Here is a 14,475-nt window from a genome sequence, read left to right on the forward strand (position 1 = left end):
GGTTTTTTTTTTTTTTTTTTAACTTTCAGTCTCCAGCTTTTTCAACCAGTATGTGCTTTTATTTCTCCTCCCTGTCCTGTCAGACTTTTTAAAACTAACCAACAGTCACTACAAACTTTAGCACATTCCAGTCTTTGGGCTTGACTTCCTGGATAATACTTAAGCCCCCAAACCACAAGAAGAACCCCATATTCTTAAAAGTTAGAGAAATTATACCTTAGTTCTTCTTAGTGCAACCATCATTTTTCTTACTACCTGATCCCAATGTTTTGCACTCTTCATACTGATATTTTGGGGCAAAGAGTCTCTGTAACCTTGAAAAATCATCTTCTATCAATGTTCAGCTATTTCTCTTGGTGGTGTATCCAGTAACTATCTGGTAGAATCAATCCCTAGTAATAGCTGCAAGCTTGCTGTTTCATGCCTACTTATCTGTACACTGTATTCAAATATCATGTTCATATATTTTCAGACATATTCATCATATAGTGGAAATGACATTGTCTTTACCATACAGGGGGTGGAGATAGTCTTTTTATGAAAGACTGGCCATGTTTATTGCAACCATAGCCCCCTTTAAGCTTCATTTCTATGGCAAACTCATTTGGAAAATTGAATTTATCATTATAATGGTCTCTTAATGCCTTATCAATCACCAAGTCTAGGGACATGATTGTCAAAAAAATAATTTCACACTGAAATATTTCCTTTATGGAGGTGCTTCTTTTTGATAATGCTCACTATCCTTAAGCAAAAAATAGTCACACCTGTTGATGAGGAGCAAAGATGTGTCTCCACTGGCAACTACAATCTGATGTTGTTCTATATACACTGTCATACATTATCAACCATACTTTGCAGATGTATTTTCCTAAGTCCTCCAAATCTATCTCGGATCATCTCATGAGCTTTCCCTTCATGAGAATTTAACAAGTACAGATTTATATTATAGAATCACCTACTCTTAATATTCCTTGTCTAGGGAATTCAAGGGTGGCCAGCTAATCTCACATATGCTTGTATGTTTGATATCAAACATACCAAATGAAGATATACCTGTGCCAAAACCTTGAGCTGAACGTGTTTTAAACTGCTGGTGCCGAAGGACCACTATTATAGCCACAATAATTTTTTGTCCTTTTTATAGTAAAGCTAAGTTATAACTAGTGAGCATCTACTAAGTGACAAGAACTGTGTTACTATGTGTTTGTGTATGTGTGTGTGTGTGGGGTATAAATATAGTTAAGATGATGTCTCTTCTCCAGGAACTCACAATAAATTCCAAAATATACATAATATCAATGGTCAGAAAATAATATCATAATAGCAAGCTGTGGTAATAATCACATAAGGGTTGTAATACAACCCTTACACAAAGTGCTGTTACAGCTTAGAGGAGAGAATTGATCTTTTTGAGGTCTGGGGATGAAGGGAGGCTTTGAAGGAGTTGATGAATATGAGCTGCATCTTTAGAATTGGTTGGACTTTGACAGGTTGATGAGGAGGTGAAGGGATGAGGGGTCTGGTATGGTGGTGTGGGTCAGGGAGTGGAGCAGAGTACATGTGAAGAAAGGCTAAAAACCCTCCAATCACGGTAGTTTCCTCTTTCCTGACTGTCACACATTTTTAATTTTGTAAGGGAGATGGAAGAAAATCTATTGAACCAATTGTTTTGGATGTTTCGATGTGATCACAGCATTGCTTATATGGATTGTCAAACAAGGGATGAGCTCATAAAAGGATATTAATGTGTCGTTTTCATTGAGCAAAGTAGCATTACAGAAAAGGTGATTTCAAAGGCACGTGGCTCTTGCATTGCAGCCTTCAGGGGTGATGTTTGATCACTGAAAACAGGCTTCTTTGTTCCAGCTTTCTCTGATGTTTGGCATTATCCTGAATACATATGCTCTGACTTGGAAAGAATCAGTCTGTAAAGATTTAATAGATTCGATATTTGCATATTCAAAATACACGTCTTGTGGTTAAAATGAAATGAAAACCATTTTAGTATGTGTATCTATATATACACAAACATATTTCAGATACATATCTCAGCTAATTTTTAAAAAGCAATTATACATATTGTATGTGTTTGTTCTGATGTTATGAAAGTTGGCTATTTTAAAAATTCACCATTGTGTGTTATCACTGAGGAAAAAATATATTTTAAGACACATTATATTGATGATAACAAAGTACAAGAAGCCTTCCAGTTTCAGGGATTTGAGATTTGCTCTATGTCCTTGTCACCTATCATAGACATAACTATTTAGGGCTGGACATCTCTGAACACTGTTTTTATTAAAAGTGAGCTGACAGCTTTCTTGGTTAGAGAAAATTGGAAGTCACTAAATATTAAAGGGAAATGTTAAATATTAGCATTTGCCTGAGGTTCTTCTTTTTTTTTTTTTTTTGTCTTTTTCCGTGTCCGGCAACGGATCGCAACCCTCAGTGTTGCCCCCGTACCGGACCAGGGACCGGCAACGGGACCGCAACCCTCGGCGTTGCTCCCGCGCCTCGCTCAGCCAGTGAGCGGGAACCGGTCTGTATGTGGGATCCGAACCCTCGGGCGGGAGCGCCGCCGCGCTTCCCAAGCGGCGCACTTATCCAGTGCGCCACCGGGCCGGCCCGAGGTTCTTCTTATATGACTGAAAAAAGTGATTTTTTTTTTTCAAAAGAAGAGAGATGCTTGGAAAGAGACCTGAAGAGTCAAAAGCTTTTCATGTAGTGACTAAAACTCTCAATTTTCTCTTCATAGAATCTCCAGCTTCCATTCCCTGTGAGTTGATATATATATAATCTCACACAAATTCATTTCATTTTGAATTTCAATTAAACCTCAGTGACACCCAATGCTCCTTCTGCACATCCTCCCTTCTCTGGTTAGTTTTGCAGCAATTTCAAAACAGAGACTATTTCAGTGATACATTTGTTGCCTAGACCAATGTTTTACAAACCTTAATCTACGTATAAATCATCTAGGGATCTTGTTAAAAATGCAGGTCTTGATTCAGCAGGTCTGGGTCTGGCCGAGATTCTAACGAGCTCCCAGGTGATGTGGTGAACCACGCTTTGGACAGCAAACACCTAGAGTACAAATGGTACTTCTCATTAAATTGGTATTTGTTCCTGGACGGTGATAACTGGAAATGTAGATTCTCCAACTTTGGGGCTGCTTTGAACTTCAAATGACTTTTTTTTGTTCATTGGTAAATAAAAAGTCATAAAAACTCTGCAGAATCTGGACTCCCTCTACTTTTCTGGTCTCCTTTCTTAGCACTTCTCCTTTTTTACTTTTGAAGGTAAAAAAATAGTTTTACTTCAAACTATTTGAAGTTTCCAGAATGTATCAGGCTCTTTCACATGTCAGCGCCTTTTAAAATACTATTTCCTCTGCCTGTCCTAAAATCTTGTGACAGTCCTTTAAAACTCGACTCAGCTGTCATCTCCTCCAGGAATCCTTCCCTGATCTCTTTCTCAAGTAATTGCTTAATTAAATACTTCCAACAGGCTCCCACAGTGCCTTGTATTTCCAAAATCATAGCTTTCTCATAATCTGTTGCAATTATCTTCTTACTTGCTTGTTCCCTTCAAGGCGGCACTTCTGGGGGGATGAGATTATGCATTTTCTGATACCTACTGCCTATTACAATGGCTGACACATAGTAGGTTTTTATAAAAGATTGAGAATGAATGAAGAAGGGAGGTTTATGTGTTGTAGTCATACAAAGGTATAACTCAATATTTTCTCTAATGAAGCTTAAAATTGAGTTGGTAGTAATAAAAACTAAACTCATAAAAAGTTAAGTACAGGGTAAAATAGTACTAAAGATGTAAAATGTTAGTGTGTGATTAATTGCTAAATGAGGATGATAGCAAATAACCATTCTGAGTTCATTGGAGGAAAATGTCATTGGGGGTTTTTAATTATTTTTTTAGTACCTCAATTTGGTCCACAAAGGACTTGAGACTACTGGCGATGAGACAGAGGTGCTCAGTTTCCCTGGGTTCAGGTTTCAGAACACATTTCCAGGCTTCAAGAAATTCCCCAAGGTCTCAGGCCCCTCCTCCAAGCCCTTCCCCAGAGGAGAGTTAGTGTTGCTTATTGAACCTATGTTCAGCACCAACGGAGGAGATTGAGACCACAAGGGGTGGATTTATGCAAATCCAGTAGTTGAACGTGCTCATTAAAAGGAATTTATACAGATTTATATGACCCCAGTGACTGAGTACAATCAGTGGAAGGGATTTTATCCTTTGAATGACCTTCCACTTGAGGTGCTACAGAGCACAGAATATTCTTGAATATGTCTGGTGCATGTGATAGGATTTGACCAATGAACATGCCCTAAAAGGAGACCAACTGAGCATGTGCAAGACTATGTTACATAACTGGGAACCACCCCCTTAGTTAATATTCCTCAGATAGCATGAACATGTATTAGATAGTGAAACTATAGAAGATGAATCCTGGCAGGAGGTGGGTCTGTTGCTCACTGTCGCTGAGACCAGCCTGCACTCTGCCTGTGGAGTATGTATCAAACTTACTTTCAGCAAGCAGCTGCTCACTCTCTTAAGCCAGCCTGCACTCTATTAAACTTTCAGTGTGTATTTCTTACTTTTGTGTTAAACTTGGTGTGGGCCCTGCTCAGTCTCTGGAGCTCGGCAGCACTCTCTCTGTGAAATCTGTGTCTCTTACTCATTACAGTAAGCCTGTTCTTATTTTCTACTGTGACTCTGCTCTTGAATTCTTTCCTGTGGCAGAGTCAAGAATCTGGTAAAAGGAGGAGGTGGGTTGAGGTCAGCTGTCAGGCTTCCCCAGACCCTCTCCTCCAGCATCAATATCACTAGGTATTGGAGTTAATGAAAGTATGAGCACATGTGTAGTTAAGGGAATAGCATGAGAAAAGGATGGGGCTTGTGGAAGTATATAATCAAAGCTTGAGGAACAAAAAGCTTGTCTGCAAAATGCTCTTGGTTAAGTAATGGACAGTAATGTTGGTGTGCTGGATTTTCATTTCCATTCTATCTGGGAGGCTGACTTCTGTTGGGCCATCAGCAGCTCCCTTTTCCTCTGGCTTCTGGCAGAATTTGGCTAATGGGGTACCTTGGGAAAAGAGTGAGGTCAGGACATTTATTTTTTTGGTTTGCCTAGAACTGGCTGTGCCTCTATATGAAATGCCCGTATGTTAAACTGCCTCAAATTACTCTAAGTTGACTGTGCTCCATTATCTGTTGGGACTCTGATACAATCACAGAGATTTTAGAGCTACATTGCATGCCAAGCTTAATAAGTTTTGTTGTAACCACTAACGCCATGAAAACTTTCTAGGTGCCTGCTACATAACAGGCAAGATTTTATGAGATGTTTCAATAGAGAAAAAACTCAGAAAACTAAAAACCCTAAAATACTGTGCCTGCATACTTTACATTTAGTGTGGTAAAGAGGACGTAGACCATCTTGGAGGTAAGGAAAATTTGATATACTTAAAAGCTCATGGTTCTGTAATGTTCGTTTACATTAGCCTTTAGTTTACTGTTCACTTGTAAAGCAATAATATGCCAGAGATGTGTTTTTGGGTTATTCTGTTTTTACTAGGGGTAGATGAACCAGAACTATTGCCTCTCCTCTTTCTGCTCATCTTCTGGTTATTTCACTGCTCACTGTCTTTCCATCAGGGGATATAAAAGGTAAATAAATGGATAAAAAGCATAGCTTTAGCATCTATGGTAAATGGTTTGTCAGGAAGGAGACCGAAATTCTGAACTAAAATGAAGCTTTTCAGTTTATCTGGATTGGTCTGCCCCCTATTGCCACAAAGGTATTGAGAATTGTTTCCAGCTTGTCAAAATGAAGAGATAAAAACGTCTTATATTCATGATAATAAAGACAACCAGATCTAATAAATAAATATAATTACCTTAATGTAAAGTCCTGGTGTGCAGATTCTTTGTCTTTGGGTCTTGGACTGTATTATGACCTTGTTTGCAGTACGTATTTAGAACATTTTGGACTACTATTAGCCAAATTCTGTGGCCCAGCAAAAATAGATTCTAAATCCCGGCAGTGGAAGACATGTTTGTAGTTTGACCTTGGAAAGATGAGCTCTAAAGGTTCTGAGGAAACCATGCATTCAATTTACAATGAGAACAAAAATGAGATTTTTTTTACACTTTGTCTAGTGGACAAAGTGAAAATCTAATATATTTTCTGGTACACCCTGTATGATTTGCCAAGCTTGATTAAATTCCTGTTTAGCAGATGTCTAAGAGAGGAACTGAACAAAAATACTTTGTATGAGGCTTTTGACTCCTGCTTTGTTCTTTACTGTTTAATTCTTTTTAAAAAGCTGGGGTTGTTTTTTTCTTTTCAGGCTCTATTTATGAAATGTTTGGAAATGAATGCTGTTTGTCGACAGGAGAAGTGATTAAAATTACTGGTCTCAAAATTAAGAAGATCATAGCTGAAATTTGTGAGCACAGTGAAGGCTGTGAGTCTCCACAACCATTTGAACTGCCTATGAATTTTCCAGGTACAGTATAGTGCAACCACTTCACATTTCTACTACTAGATTGTGAATAGTTATGTACATCTATACAACCGAAAACAATGAAAAAATGGTAGTTTTTTTCACTCTAAGATAGTGGATGAAAAGTCAGAATTATTGTAGTTCAATTATTTTAAGGATAATCAGAAGAAAAATATTTACTCCCCTTTTTAATAAACATACTCTACTTAAGAATTAATCTCTTGGGTTAAAAATTATTGAGCGAATCCCAACTTTATGTCTCACTAGCTGTGCTAGATAGTGAGAATTGAGAAACAAAGACATATTTTCATAAAGTCTATGGAACTAATTAACATCACAAACATACCTATTTTCTTTATTCCTACTGCCGTTACTCTAGCTTCATGGATCACTGCTGAATTTCCCTGCCAGATCTTACTGACAAGTCTTGATGTTCTTTATCTAGTCAACTCTACTCAGACTTCCAAAATTAGCTCAAATATTATGCCTTTTAGAAAACTTTTGCTGATCCTCTAAACTAGTCTAGGTATCTCTCTTTTATGTCCCCATAGTATCTTAGGTACCATAGCGTACACATCATTGGGTAGTCATTGATGATTTTCTCTTTTGTCTTATTTAAATATTTTGGGCTTTGCAGCCAGATGGTCTCTGTAACAACTACTCCACTCTGATGTTGTAGCATAAAAGTACCTTTAGATAATGCATAAGCCAATGAGCATGGCTGTGGCTCAATAAAACTTTGTTTCCAAAGACAGATGGCCAGAGGAATTTGGCCTGTCCACTATAGTTTGCTGACCTCTACTAAAACTCCTTGACAGATGAAATATGGCATATACAAAGTTGTATATTTAGGACCAAGCACAATTTCTGGCACAGAGAATGTGCTCAATAGTTGTTAACTGAATGAATGAAGGAGTAATGGAAGAGAAAAATCTCATGAACATTTGCAATATACTGAGTTTCATGGTATGATTGAAGTATACGTGGGATCTATGGAAGGAATATCAAACTGCAGTTGGTTGTGTTTCAGAACATGGATTCTGGAGTCATTATATTTGAACTCCAACACTACCACTTTTTAGTTGTGTAAACTTGGAAAGTTACTTACCCTCCCCCCCCTGTAAAATGGGAATAATAATACTATCTATCTCCTAGTGTTATTGGGAAGACTAAATATGGAAATATACAAGTGCTTAGAATGGTACTTGGTGTATAGCAATGGCTGTAAAAAATAAGTGTCAGTTTTTATTACCATTATTAAGATTACTGTTACTATCACTGGGGCATAAGGAAAAGCTTTTCAGACAATGTTATAATTGAGCTGAAGTCTGGAGAATGAGAATAAATTAGCTATATTGAAGAGAGCATTCTTCCAAATGCTCTAGAATCCTACCCCTTTCAGTTGAAGCCTTACCCATTGTTCAGTCCTAACAGTTCCTTTCTTACCTCCATCCTTTACAATGGTTCTCAAACTTGGTTCACATTAGAATCACCTAGGAAACTTTAAAAATCCCAATGCTAAAGCCACTTGCATGAGATATTCTGATTTATTTGGATGTATCAAAGTCTAATCATCAAGGTTTCTTAGAGCTCACTGGGTGATACTAATGGGCAGACAAGGTTGAGAACCATTGCTTTATAAGAGGCCTTTCTTAAGTACTTTATTTTGATTTAACAACTCCTTTTTTTTGAATCAGTCTAGTCTTTCATACCTTAATCACTGCATTTATTACATTTTGCATGTAATTGAAGTTATTTGTGTGCTTGTCTGACTAGCAGCATCTGCCTAATAGATCACAAGGTTTCTGAGGGGGAGAATCTGAATCTCATTTATTGCTATAATCCCACACTGTTTAGGAGAAGATGCACATAATAAATATCTAGTAGGTTAAAATGACTAGAATCTTTTGGTAGAAGGAGTGTTTCTTATTAGAGTAGTGAAAACATTTAGATTTTGGCTGATGGTTTAACTTGGGGAGTTGTTATTTAGAATATCCCTTTGAGCTTTCAATTGGTGTGATAATCCTGCATCAATTGAGCAACAATTTGAAAACAATGTTTACAAAACTAGTTTTATTGTAAGAAACAGAGTTACAATGGAGGGTAAAGTGATTGATGATGATCAGGGAATATTTTCTTTCAAAGAGGACTCCTTTCACAAGCAACTAGAGAGAAAGATAAACATAAAGACCACAATTTTTTTTAAAAAAAATAAATCTCAATAGCAACATCTCTTTATTTATACAATATTTAAAACTTCCAATTTAAACTCCCAGTTAGATTTTAAACTCAAAAATTCTAATACTGTTTTAAAACATCCTTGTTATTTGTGAATTTTCCAAATTTCTATTTGGTATTGATTTGTAATTTAATTCTATTGTGGTCAGAGAACATATGCTGTATCCTTTTAAATGTATTAAGACTTGTCCCATGAACTAACATGTGGCTTACGCTGGAGAATTTTCATGAGCAATTGAGAAGAACATGTATTCTACTCTTGTTGGGGGGAATGTTCTACAGATATCTGTTGGCTTATACTATTGCTCAAGTCTTCTGTTTCTTTGTAAATCTTCTACTGAGATCTATTCATTATCGAAAGTGAAGTATTAAAAATTTCAGCTGTTATTGTTGAATTGTCTATTTTCCCCTTTAATTCTGTCAGCTTTTGTATAATGTATTTTAGAGCTCTGATGGTAGGCGTATATGTGTTTATAATTGTTATCTATTATTGACAGAGTGACCCTTTAATCATTTAATATTTTTCTTTGTCTCTAGTAACACTTTTTTGTTTTAAAGTATATTTTGTCTGATATTAGCATAGTCAATACAGATTGCTTTTAGTTACTATTTGCATGGTCTATTTTCTTCTATCCTTTGACTTTCAGACTGTGTGTCTTTGAATCTAAAGTGTCTTTTGCAGATAGCATATGGTTGAATGATATTTTTTAATCCATCCTACCAATCTTTGCCGTTTAATTGGAGTGTTTAATCCATTTACACTTAATGCAATTAGTGATAATGTGAGATTTACAACTGTCATTTTTCCACTTGTTTTTCATATGTCTTACACCTTTTGTGTTCCTCTGTTTCTCCATTACTGTCTTCTTTTTTGTTTAATGGATATTTTCTAATGTACTGTTTTAATTCTCTTGTTTTTTTAAAAAATACTTTTTTTAGACTGGTTTTAGGTACCTAGAAAAATTGAGCAGAAGTTACAGGGATTTCTCCTATATTCCCTGTTCCTTTATACACACAGTCTCCCCCACTATCAAAATCCTGCAATGTCTTTTTGTGGTTTCATACTTCTTTTCTTTTTAGCACCAAAAAACAATTCACTGTCTAGATGTACCATAATTTATATATCCATTCACCTATTGAAAGACATCTTGGTTACTTCTAAGTTTTGGCAATTATAAATAAAGCTGCTATGAACATCCGTGTGTAAGTCAGTGTGTGGAGATGTTTTCAACTCTTTTGGGTAAACACCAAGGAGTATGTTTGCTGCACCATATGATAAGAGGATGTTTAATTTAGCAAAATTGCCAAACTATCTTCCAAACTGGCTGTAGCATTTTGCATTCCCACAAGCAATGAATGAGAGTTCTGCTTTTTCAGATTTTTTTCTCTTTGCTTTTCTGTTTTAGAAGTCCCTATTGACATATCTTCAAGTTTAGAAATTCTTTCCTCAGTCATGTCAAGTCTACTAATCAGCTTCTCAAAGGCATTCTTTGTTTCTGTTACAGTGGTTTTGATCCCTTACATTTTTAAAATTTCAAAAAATAAGAAGTAATAATTTTTTCTTAGAATTTTTATCTGTTCACATTGCCCATCTATTCTTGTGTGCTCTCTCTTTATTCGTTAAACTCCTTAGCATATTAATCATTCCAACACCCTGTCATATCTGAGTCTGATTCTGATGCTTGTCCTGTTTCTTCAAACCGTGTTTTTGTGTTTTTGCCTTTTAGTATGCTTTGTAATTTTTTCTTGCTAGCCAGCCATGATGTACTGGCTGAAAGGAACTATAGTATATAGGCCTGATGTCTATGCTTCCTTGGGGACAATTTCTATTGATTTCTCCTACCCTCCACCAATGTATGGGCATACTTTCTTGTTCCTTTGCCTGTCTCATATTTTTTTTTTGTTAGAAACTGGATATTTTAAGTGATATAATGTGACAACTGCAGAAATCAGATTCTTGCTCATTCCCCAGAGTTTGTTATTTTTATTGTTCATTTAGTAAATTTTCTGAACTAAATCTGTGAAGTCTGCATTCTTTGTCATGTGTTGCCACTAAAGTCCCTGATCATCTAGCTTAGTGGACAACTAGTTTCTGAACAGAGATTTCTTTAAGCAAATGAAACCAGGAAGTCTTCGGTCTTTTTGAGAGGGTCTGTGTTCATTTTGGGGCATACCTTTAACACTCAGCCAGGCAATTAAAAATTCATACTTAGCCTTTACTTCCTACCCATGTAGAGCCTCAAAGCCAGCCAGAATTGAGGGTTAAAGGCCTTCTCAGCTCTTCCTGAGAAAGCACACAGTTCTGGGCATGTGAATAGTTCTACACATGCAAGTGGTCTTCTAGATTCTCAGGAATTTGTTGGAGTTTTTCGATGTCCTTATGGACCTGTTTTTTCCCAGCTTCTCTTTGTAAGCTTTTGGGTTAGCCTACAGTTTTTCTCAACCTCTGCAAGCACCTCCAAAAGTTAAAAAATTCTGTCATTGTTTTTGACGTGTGCTCTGGAGAAAAGGTTTTTCCCACTGAATAAGTTCGAGATGAGATCAAAGACAGCCATGCAAGTATGATCTTCCAGGTAGCCACCAGACATGTCAAATAATGACAATTCTCTGGGATTGAGCTTTTAAGGAAACTTAACCCCTTTCTGACTCCTACCATGATTGCTAGGCTACTGGTTTTTCCATGATTACAGACTATTACTTTTCAAAGCTACCATGGAGCTGAAGTTGGGGAAAGGAGTGGATGGGAGAATAGAAATAAAACAAGTTAAAATGGGGCCGGCCCGGTGGTGCACTGGATAAGTGCGCCGCTTGGGAAGCGCAGCGGCGCTCCCGCCCGAGGGTTCGGATCCCACATACAGACCGGTTCCCGCTCACTGGCTGAGTGAGGCGCGGGGGCAACGCCGAGGGTTGCAATCCCATTGCTGGTCCCCGGTCCGGTACGGGCGCGACACTGAGGGTTGCGATCCGTCGCCGGACACGAAAAAAAAAAAAAAAAAAAAAAAAAAAAAAAAAAAAAGTTAAAATGCCACACAGTTTGCTGTTCTTACGAAATTGTGATGTATTTCTTTAATAAATGCTCCCACAATTGCTCTAATTCTTTGTTAATTTCTAGAGTTCTGAAAAAGTTCATCATGACACTTATTTTGCTTCCTCATAGTTTTTACGAAGGAGACAATTTCTAGTGATCCTTATTCTACCATTTTTGTTTTTGTGATGTCGTTCTTCTCACCAAGTTTTTTCTTCTGAAAAAGAGTTCTTCAAAAAATTATTTTCAAGTTTTCTTTTCTTATTTTTGAATGAATTAATATTAAAATTCTATTTTTAATTCCTAACATTATAAATATTAATATGTTTCCCACTTAAACAAAAGCTTTTAGGGGTTTTCAATCTTTTTTTATTTTAAAATCTTATTTTTATTTAAGTGTTGAAATCCTATAAATGTATACAAAAATACAGAAAATCATATAGACAATGTGTACTCACCACTTTCTATCTTAAGTTTTTTTTTACATTGGTGAAATGTATACATTAAAAGAAATCAAAGCAATAATTTCAGTTCTGTATGGAGATAAACATACTGATTTAGAAGCACAGTTTGTTCTTTTAGAAGACAGCCCTTCTAGCTGAGCCCTTTGATGAGCTAGAATGCATGCTATTCTTGCCAAACACGATAAAAATATATCCTGATATTTGGTAGTTGATTGCATTATCCCCAAAGATTGGTAAATCATATAATGTTTGGCTTATAGTGAAGTTCCAAATTTCTGGACTACCTCCTGGAAAGATTTGTTCCTCCTTTATAGTGTTTTGAAGCATGAATAATAAATGTTTTCTCATTAGTCATGAGAAATATCCTGAAAAAAAAAGTGTCTCAATGCATCTTTATGATGAACAGAGATTTTTTTCCTCCAAACAGCGAGTTTACATTAAGTGTCTCTAAACCATATGTTCAAAGAAGGCTGTTGTTGCATCTATAAAACCACTGTTAAAATTATAAGGCTAGATCGAAGACATTTTTCTGACTTAAATTTTAGACCATACTCTGTGAATTTTATTACTGTGTAGGAATTTTGTTTCAGGAGATAGGAGGCGTGTAGGAAATGTGGTAGTGAAGCTTAGAAATGGAACGCCATCCACTACTGTATATCCTATCCTGTCCATATCTCACACTCAAATGAATATCCTGATGATGTGCCAGACACTGTTCTTAATACATTTACATATAAAACTTTTCTAATCACTTTTATGTAAATATAGATTACTGACTAAATTCACATTTTGCAGATGAGAAAACAAGAGCCCAGACTGAGAGGCTGAGTAACTTTCTCAAAGTCACATAGGAAGTGGTTATGTTGAATCTGCACTAGTGCTGTCTAATAGATTATATTAAATGAGTCATATTAGTCACTGCAGATTTCCAACAGCCACATTTGTGCATAATAAATTATCTCTACCTTAAGCAACTTAAAATAACAAACAATTATGATGCCATTTTCTGAGGATGAGGAATCCAAGAGTGCTTCAAATGGTAGAGTTCTGGCTCAGGGTCTCATGAGGTTGCAATGAAGTTGTAGGCAGGGAATGCAGTCTCTGAAGACTTAACTGGGACTGGAGGATCCATTTCCAAGTTCATTCATATGTTCCAGGAGGTTTCAGTTCTTTGCCAGATGGTCCTCTCTGTAGGGTTCCCACTGAGCAAGTGATCTGAAAGTGAGAGAAAGCCCAAGACTGAAACCACGGTCTTCTATGACCTAATCTCAGAAGCAACATACCATCACTCATGCCATATTCTTTTGTTCACTGACCAATGCTAGTGCAGTCTGGGAGGGGACTGCCCAAAGGTGTGACTACCAGGAGGCAGGAATAACTGGGAGCCATTGTGGAGACTAGCTAGCACAGATATTTTAAAAAGTTAAAACAAAGAACAAACAACAAACAAAAAACCCCCAAAAAACTGACATTAGTTTTAATAATATATTTTATTTAAAAATCTGTATCTAAAATATTATTCTTTCAACCACTAATTAATAAAACATTATTGAGGTATTTTACATTCTCCTCAGGCTAACTCTTTAAAGTCCCATATGTATTTTCTACTTACAGCACATCTCAATTCAGACTATCCAGATTTCAAGTAACCATACATCAAGTGTTCAGTAATGACTGCAACAGTGGTATTGTATTAGAGAGCACAGGTTTCTACAGTATGTATGGGTCCAGAGTCTGTGCTCTGAAGCACTTCTTGCTTAATCACAGAAAAAGAATGAGATGGTCTTTTGTCAACCAACATTAGTGCCATAATAAGAACCATGGATACCCTGAATATGTGACATCCTTTCTAATTTTCCTGTTATGTGCAGTAAGCATTGTAGTGTTAAAAAGACTTAAACTAATGTCACTTCTAACCTAATGTGAAACAGGAATTTTTAGATGAATGTTAGAAAATTCACTGAATTCACTAAATATAAAATTTCCTTCATATGTCTAATGGATTTGAACCACATATTAAAAACAAGCTTCAGGCAGTGCTTCCTACTTAAATTAATTTCTAGCAGATAAATGGATTTTTTTTTTAATCAAGTGGTCAGGCAACTCCTAAGTGGCTATTAGGTTGATGCCACACTTCCATAAAGTAGGTCGTAAGTGAGACCAGACAGATTCAGCAGTTTATTACTCCTGGCACAGCAGGCAGCATGGAGCTTCATGC

General features: G+C 36.5%; 1 protein-coding gene across 1 annotated transcript in view; it reads left to right on the top strand.

Annotated features, from left to right (window-relative positions):
• THEMIS (thymocyte selection associated) overlaps positions 1-14,475 on the top strand; it is a 170,319-nt gene that overhangs the window by 25,755 nt on the left and 130,089 nt on the right. The window contains 1 exon segment of the mRNA XM_008574008.1: positions 6,375-6,533. Coding sequence (XP_008572230.1) covers positions 6,375-6,533 — 159 coding nt within the window.

This window comes from Galeopterus variegatus, unplaced genomic scaffold (genome assembly GCF_000696425.1).
Source record: "Galeopterus variegatus unplaced genomic scaffold, G_variegatus-3.0.2 Scaffold983, whole genome shotgun sequence".
Classification (NCBI taxonomy): Eukaryota; Metazoa; Chordata; class Mammalia; order Dermoptera; family Cynocephalidae; genus Galeopterus; species Galeopterus variegatus.